This window comes from Malus domestica, chromosome 16 (genome assembly GCF_042453785.1).
Source record: "Malus domestica chromosome 16, GDT2T_hap1".
Classification (NCBI taxonomy): Eukaryota; Viridiplantae; Streptophyta; class Magnoliopsida; order Rosales; family Rosaceae; genus Malus; species Malus domestica.
Window position 1 is genome coordinate 37,571,242 of NC_091676.1, and position 8,886 is coordinate 37,580,127.

Here is an 8,886-nt window from a genome sequence, read left to right on the forward strand (position 1 = left end):
AGAGCCAGACTCCTAATAAGATTGCTTTATCCGAATCTCGAGAGCCAGATCCCCAACATGATTGCTTGTTCGAAAACCGAAGAGGCACCGCTCTCCGAACTTTGAGAACTAGATTTCCTTGGATAAAACTTGTCTGCAATCTTCACACGCAACATCAGCTTTCCAGATACCACATACCACTTTTTCAAAGTGCTCTGACAAAGTTAAAACACGTGAATCTTGCAGCTTCCACTACATTGCTATGACTGAGAATGGTAAAGGAACAGCTTTACCACTCCATGTTGGGATAATTCCTATATATGTCGACCTTCATCCTCCACAGCCAGGCAGACCTGCAAATAAAAAAAATGCTCAACTTTTCTTCACATCCGAAAGGGCACTTTCAGCAGAGTCTCTCAAAATACTCAGCTTCTTTTCCCCTCGATAATACCTCTACAAACAAGCCACACCAGAGAAAGAGTATCTTATATCATCAGGGTTAAAAGCAAGAGTATCCCATATCATGCTTTTCCCTGTCTTTTCCTTTGGCCTTGTTCTTACCTGTAAGACAAGGAGAAAGAGAACAATCAGTCAGCACTTGGAATCAAGCTTCTAGTCAGGAACTGACTGCTTGGAACCCCTTGCCTGATTACTTACCTGGCATTGCTCTCGAGTACTCATCTTCAACATCTTATGCTTCGAGATAAGATACCACATATGCCTGAGGAACAGATAGGGTAAGTGAGAAGGATACAAGGAAGCATGTGGAGACAAGTGTAACAGAACACGTGCCGATACATCCACTACTTTGTCAACAGCAAAAGTATCCCATATCATCAGGGTCGAACATACTCTAGATTTGATGAACTTGTTTTGACCCTCAAATTCTTGAGTTGGCCTTATACTCTAGAGGAAACCAAAAAACCCTCCAGCCCAGTTCAAGAATAAGCCTGTGGAAAGTTACTTCTTCAAAAGTAAAAGTATCTCATATCATCTCTTCTCCATTTGCTTCTCCTTATCCTTGTTGTTGTTTACGACACAAGGAGAATGATAACAATCAACCGGAAGCCGAAGTCGAACCTTCAATCCAGGTTGCTTGCTTAGAAGTCTGATTGCTTACCTTGTCTGTTACCTCATTCAGCAAATCTCCTCACTCGGTGACTTGGGGGACTTCTACTATAGGGTTTGTATCGCACTTGACCAAGCCCGAAACTACAAGTAAGCTTCAAGTGAAATTGATGCATTACCTTGTGCATCATCATCGGTTCAAGATACCATCCATGGATGAAGCAAAAGTACTTCCAGAGAAGATGCCACATCTACATATGAGACAGATAAGGCAAGTGAAAATGATACCACACTTCGGTACTTAGAAGTTTCATGATTACTCAATGGCTTGGATCTTGCAAGTCCCCAACCAAGGAGCTTCCCTCACTCTGGAACTTAGGGGAGCACTGTTTATACCATACTTGACCAATCCCGAAACTACTGAGCACCAGTCAACGTTATACCGTCAAGGACCCAGAAGAGTTTCCCTCCAACCAGGAGGCCAATCACAGCGCGACACGTGTCGACATCAGAAGCCAATCATAGCGTGACATGTTTCAACATCAGAAGCCAATCACAACATGACACGTGTCAATGTCAGAATGAAACTAGAAGCTCTCTTTTATAAATAAAGATCATTCTCTCACAATATTTCCTAATGTCATTTGTACTAACTCATTCACTAGTACTCATAAAATGAGAGCTTGAACCTATGTACTTGTGTAAACCCTTCACAATTAATGAGAACTCCTCTACTTCGTGGACGTAGCCAATCTGGGTGAACCATGTACATCTTGTGTTTGCTTCCCTGTCTCTATCCATTTACATACTTATCCACACTAGTGACCAGAGCAATCTAGCGAATGTCACAAACTTAACACTTTCTGTTGTACCAAAGTCCTCATTGATTTTGTGCATCAACAAGTTCAACTTTATGCTTCATTGTACTTCGTTCATTGTATGAGAAAGGACATCTCCTTTGATGTTGATCTATTGGTAAAGATGCAGCACTGGGCCTACACGCAACCACTGAATTGGTATTAAAGACGTTTTTCTGCTACCTTGAAAGTAGGAATGACAATTTTAACCGTTAAACCCGATAACCGTGGATAACCGCCCGAATGGATTGGATTTGGGTATGAAAATTCGGGTATATTTTGGGTATGGGTAAAAACCGTGATTATTATTCGGTTATGGTTTGGATATGGTTATAGGGGTCCCCAATCCGTATCCATCCCTAAATACGAACCGAATAATATATATTGTATATAATATTAAAGTATTAATAAATATATATTATTCACCGAATCCATTACCTTAAGAATACAAAAATTGCATTGTGTGAGTTGCATTTTGTGGAAAAGTTCAAAAGTTTTAATGGTACTTATGGGAGATATCAATGGTACTTATGGGAGATATCAAAAGATCAAATCAAGATTATCAATGTTTAGCTTTAATTTTTATGCTTCACAAGAGCCATTCATTAAATCATTTTATACATCAAATATTTAATGACGAAATTAATATTTGCTAAATTATCATACGTCAATTGAATGAATATATTTTTTTTTATTGACAAAGATGGATATAACTGTTAACCGATGGAGAATCCGATACCTGGTGGGTATGGTTATGGATAATACCCGATGGTTAATTTGCGGTTATGGATATGGTTAGTTTTCGTGGTTTTGGGGATGAATATAGCATTTCCGTCCCCAAGCTGAACCTTTGCCATCTCTACCTAAAAGGTACCACGGATTTGGGCTAATCCTAATGCATCTCGAGAGGATTCGACCCCCTAATCCTCGGAATGATGCTTGCCTTATTTGTTATGCTGATGCTGGTTACTTATCAAACCCGCGCAAGGCAAATCCCCGAATGGTTATATCTTTATTGTTAGGGATATCACAATATCTTGGAGGTCCACAATATGACCTTTGTTGCGAAACCTTTGAATTGTTCCAAGACTTACCTCACTTCACTATGCCATACGTGAGACATGGTTAGGAGTTATTGTTGAGTATATTCGAAGTACTTGCTGTTTTCATCCATCGTTGAGTCCCAACGACGATACATGAAGACTATGTCACATGTATCAACCTGACCAAGACACGATACATCAACAAAGTCAATGCCAAGACATATTACGTCTACATCAGCAAAGCATCAAGAGATTAAAGTCATGCAAGCTGATCCCAGACAACCTTGCTGACCTCTACACGACGTCATTGCCGAAGTCAACCTTCCAAAAGCTTGTCCGAGGAATTGGTATGCCTAACCATTCATATGCAATGCTTGTAGTTCTCATTTGCAAGTTCTGTCAAACTCAAAGGAAGTATCCAGAAGTATACTCACTTGATCTTAATGTACTCTTTTTCCCTACGATTAGGAGCATTTTTCCCATTGGATTTTTGCTACCTAACTAGGTTTTGACGAGGCACCCATCCTGGGTTGGTCATACCCTTGTGAGCTCTTCTACTTGCGTCCAGAAGACGTATAATTTTGAATTAATGCAATTTCTCATTTTTCTCCTTAGTCTATGAGTTTTCATCCCATCTTGGGTTTTACCATAATGAGGTTTTGTGAGTTTTACCTTTTATGTATTCTTCCATTGTTTTGAGACTTGCATCCGCTCATTGTGCCGACGACTTCATCAACTGTACTTACTTCATTGTTGAAGATCTGATGTGTCATTTGTTTGAGTATTTACACACTCAAGGGGGAGTGTTGCAGTTCTATTATATTAGGAATGTGATTATGTAAATCCTAACATATCTAGGATATCTTTATGGGATTCAACCATGTCTCTTATACTAGATATTATCCTATTAGAGTTGTAATCCTATTAGACCCACTCCAACCATGGGCTAAAACCTATAATTCCCCTCCCCCCTCCAAAATCCACTCCAACCCATGACCTAAAATTAACCTAAAACCTAAAACCCAAATGAGGGTCAAATACCAGCCCAACTTTAGTCCACAAAGCAAAGTGGACCCAACAAAAGAGACTGAAACTGGGGCTGTGAAGCCCACTACCCATGCCCTACTCACCTACGCGCTGCACGTGCTAGGCAACTTCTGCTGCCCAACAAACCCACTTGGGGTTGTTCCCTCGGGTGTTAGACCATTAAGTAGCCTAACAACTCGATTTAAATGGGCCGTTGGTTATTCCAATGGTCCAGGTCCAAATTATTATTTTTTTAGTTTTATATTTATGTATTTATTGAATCAAACGGTTTAGATCGAATATAATCAAATCTAACGGTAAAAAAAAAAGATTTAACGGTCCAAATTTAAATCCAACGGCTAAAATAATTTTAAAAAATTATTTAACTTAAATTCAACCAAAAACTCTATAAATACCTATGTATTTGTTCAAACATCCGCACAAAACTCACTTTTCTCCTACAATTCTTCCAATTTTTCTTTCTACCATTTCTTCTCATTTCCAAATTTTTTAAGATGGCAAAAAAGCATGTTAGAGGTCGTAATTGGACCTTTAACGAAGATATTGCTTTATGTTTGACATGGATTTCTGTTAGCGAAGACGGTGTCATCGGCACGAATCAAAATAGAAATGTTTTGTGGGGTAAAATCGTTGATAAGTTCCATGAAAACTCCAACGCCAGTCGAAGGGAAGTTGGTGGTATTTATGATTGGTGGAAGATTATCAACAAAGCGTGCACTTTATGGAAGGGAAGATTGGAGAGAGCCATGGTTGACATGCCTAGTCGAAGGGGCGCCTAAAAAATTATGAGTTTCTTTGTTGATATTTTAGTTGTCATGTACATAATAGTATTTTGCAACTAATTGTTTTTATGTATTTGTTGCATAGGGTGACAAAGCAATGACAATTTACAAGACAAGAACTACACCAAAAAATCAAGCTTTTAAGTTGCATCATGCTTGGAACATCCTCAAGGATTGTCCGAGGTGAGGAACCGATGCGAACCAACAATGTGGAAAATTATTTCATAGTGAAGCCCCACCCCTAAATGATGTCAATGAAAGTGTGAATTTTGCTGACAATGAAGGTGTCGAACAAATGACCCCAACTTCTTTTTTTGCAAGGCCCCTGGGTAGAGATAAGCAAAAAGAAACAAAGAGAAAAGGGAAGTCCCAAGATCTGATACGTGCACAATTTGCTAGCGAAATTGCAAGAATGAACGAAAACCATATCTCTTGGCAAGAAGAATCGGCCCAAATACGTTTGGCCATGAAAGAAGAAGGGGATAGGGAGCAAGAAAGGTTCGAAATTAATTTGATGATGGAGGACCTCGATAAATACACTCCAGAGAGGAAAAAATACTTAAGTGGTAAGCAAAAGGACATTTTACGAAGGAATGCCACAAGGAGTATATTTCAAGATGATGATTCATCTCAAGACTATCACCCCAGTCCATCACTAAGTCGAGATGGTGGGTATCATTATTAAGTTTATGTAGTTTATGAGTTTTCGATTGTATTAAGTTTATGTGGTTTATTAATTGTCTTTTTTTTTTTTTAAGTTTATGTGGTTTATTAATTATCATTTGTATTAAGTTTATGTGGTTTATTAAATGTCGTTTGTATTAAGTTGATGTGGTTTATCATGATTTTCATGTATTGATTTAGTGATTTTTCAAAATTTATCAGAATTTAAATATTTTTAGGTTAAAATGTTCATAAAATTAATTTAGGATAATCTACATTTTTTTTAAAGTTAATTTAAAAAAAATCTTTAATTTATTTTTTGATAATCTCGGGCTAAAATTTTAGAACAAAAGGGTTAGAGCAGAAAACCTGTTTCTGGGCTAAAACCTAAATTTTCTGGGCTAAATATTTTTAGGTTTTAGGTCTGGATTGGAGATGGTCTTAGGGTAAGGAATTGGCCTTCCCTACTACTATAAATAAAAGTACAATGAGGATGTAATAGAACACAGATCTCTCTTCTCTATTTATGCCGCACCCCCTCTATGTTTCTGATATCCATAATTATTCAATAAATTATACCTATGATATAAATAAATAAAATAAACAATTTGAGTGATCCCGAAAGAAAAATAAAAAACCAAATGGGGCCAAACGTTGCGTGGTATTTGTTGGTTTAATAGTAAGAGAACGGGAAGAGAGAATCCCGAATGCTTATATATTACAGATTACCACTTCCCCATCACACACGGCACTCACACTCCATACGTTAATCTAAGCGTAACCAAAATCAGTCTCGCAGTTCTGCCAAATGGGTTTGAAGGTATGCTCTCGATTTTATCCCCTTCCCTTAAACATCGATTTAATCTCATATTATCCGTGAAAATTCATCCTTTCGCCGTTAAATTTACTACTTTTCTTGGGTTTTTTGTAGTGCAATTAGTTCAGATCTGTATTCTAATTTGTTTGTTTTGAATTTGATGAATTTCTAGATAAATCAGCCAGATTTATAGTTAATTATAGTGGGTTCTCTTTAATTTATGTATTTTACTTGTTTTGCATTCATTTGGGCTGAGATTTTGATCCTGGTATAGTGGATCAGAGCTTTCGTAACTAGTGTTTATCACTGTGGCACCAATTAGTTTAGATCCGGTTGTTATTAACGTGCAGATCATCGTCTAATGACGGTTTTCGGTTCTTTTTGCTACATTCTGCTTTGCTTGTTTTCTTGAACTGAATATGAAATAAGGCAGTGTCTGTCTGAGATTTGTGATAAGCAGGTGCAAATCTATTGTCCAATCTACCAAATGTTTGCCAGCTGCCCAAAAAAAAAAACTATTATCTATGAAAAAACATCTTCCGGTCAATCATCCGATCAACTTAGAATTTTATGATTCATAATTTCATATGCATTGTATTGCTTTAGCACTTGTATAATTGCCAAAATCATCGTAATGAAGAGGGTGTATCTCCCAAAATGTTTAATGAATTCAAGTCAGTTTTAGTGTCAAACAAGATTCTAAAAACGCTAGGCACTAGTCGGGTGACTGGCTGGGGCGGACGAGGTGGATTTATGTAAATCTATTATATTTCTTGTAAATAAGTATCAGTTTATACTTAAAATATAAACAATTTCATAATAAACTACAAAATAGAATGACATATATATAATGAAGTATTGGAACATAGTGAAAACATAGAGAACAAGCATATAATGTGTGTTCGTTTAAGCCTACAACAAGTCTCTTACAATTTATTGAAAAAAATAAAATGCAAAATAAAAGTTATCTATTTTTAGTCTAAGTGAGTCGCAACCTAGGCAGGTGCCTAGGTGGGTCTGGGCGGGCTAGGCGGTCTAGGCGGGTGCCTCCACAGGTCTAGGCACCATTTCTTAATTTTCAAACGCCTAGGCATTAATTGGGGCGGTGGCCCTAGCGCCTAGGCGGGGATTTTTAGAAGAGCAGTGTCAAATAGGCAGCTTGGACTTGGAATACTCTGTCTAAAGTTAGCGTGTAAAGAAGCTCTGTATATGGTCTTGTTCTTAAGTTATGCATGTTTATTGTTGGATTGTGAGTTAGTATTAGTAACACCTTAGTAAGAGTAAGGCGTTTCTCCATTTAAGCCTGCCCACTCAGATTTGGCCGGTTATCTGCTTTCTTTTGCGGTAATAATTTGTCACTGCGTGATAGTATTTAATCGTATGATCTACTTCCTACTGTATAATCATTAATCAGTTATGAGCACTGCGTGATGGTATTTAATCGTCTGATCTACTTCCTACTGTATAATCAGTTATGAGCGAATTTCATTGTTTTGACTAGTATTGCATTGACAATAAAATTGAACATGTTTGGTACATGTGGAAGGCGTATCTACCTTCTATTTGATAAAAAATCCACTTGCTTTAATTCTTAGCTTTTACTTGTATTTCCTCATTTATCGATTGTTTGTGTCAATTACAGATGATGAAAATTTATGTACTGTATAATATTTGATGATTTGGTGCCCATGCAGGAGGAGTTTGATGAACATGCTGAGAAAGCGAAGACCCTTCCTGAGTCAACAACCAATGAGAACAAGCTTATCCTCTATGGGCTGTACAAGCAAGCCACTGTTGGAGCTGTGAACACTAGTTAGTATAATGATCCCTGAAAAATACGAGAACGCACTATTTTGTTCTCTCGTTGCAACACAAATTTTCCATTTATGAGATTGTCAACCATCCTCTAAATTTTCCCTTCGCGTTTGTTTCTTTGTGGCTGACTTGCAGGCCGCCCAGGAATGTTCAATATGAGGGACAGAGCAAAGTGGGATGCATGGAAGGCTGTTGAAGGTGATACTTCTGAGCATAATGTTTTATATTATTATTATATGTCAATCTTCTTCGTATGCTCTTGCATAATTGATACTTCTGAGCATATCGTTTATTATTATCATATGTCAATCTTCTTCGTATACTCTAGCATAATTCTAAGGTATAATTTTCGTTCTGGCAGGGAAATCCAAGGAGGAAGCCATGGGCGACTACATTACAAAGGTGAAACAGCTGCTGGAAGAAGCAGGAGCTTCTACTTGATGTTTTCGTATGGTGTTATTTGATTCAAAATAAACTTGTACACTTACGTATTGGTACTCTGTTATATCTAAATGTGTGCGAATGTAACATCCATGGGATACTTTCGGTAGAATGGTTGTACTTTTAGTTGTTTAATTGGAGGGGTTTGCACTGTTAGTGAATTTGAGTTTGCCAATTTGCTTTTACCTTGACCATTAGTAATGCTTCTAAGTATGCTTAGTTGTGTAACAGACTAGCTTTTGGACTCGTGATATTTTTCCTTCCCAATTTTGGAAGAGAGAGGTTTTAATCTGTGCTACGCATTGATTAAATATACTTTCTCATCCCAATTTAGGAAGAGATAAGTTCGAATCTTCACTCTGTATTGATTAAAC

General features: G+C 37.5%; 1 protein-coding gene across 1 annotated transcript; it reads left to right on the forward strand.

Annotated features, from left to right (window-relative positions):
• The first annotated feature begins 6,052 nt into the window (after positions 1-6,052).
• On the forward strand, positions 6,053-8,673 carry LOC114822867 (acyl-CoA-binding protein). The gene is made up of 4 exons (XM_029098001.2): positions 6,053-6,259; positions 7,951-8,068; positions 8,207-8,269; positions 8,433-8,673. Exons 1-4 carry the CDS (start codon positions 6,248-6,250, stop codon positions 8,510-8,512), a joined length of 273 nt encoding a protein of 90 aa, XP_028953834.1. The 5' UTR covers positions 6,053-6,247; the 3' UTR covers positions 8,513-8,673.
• The last annotated feature ends 213 nt before the right edge of the window (positions 8,674-8,886 follow it).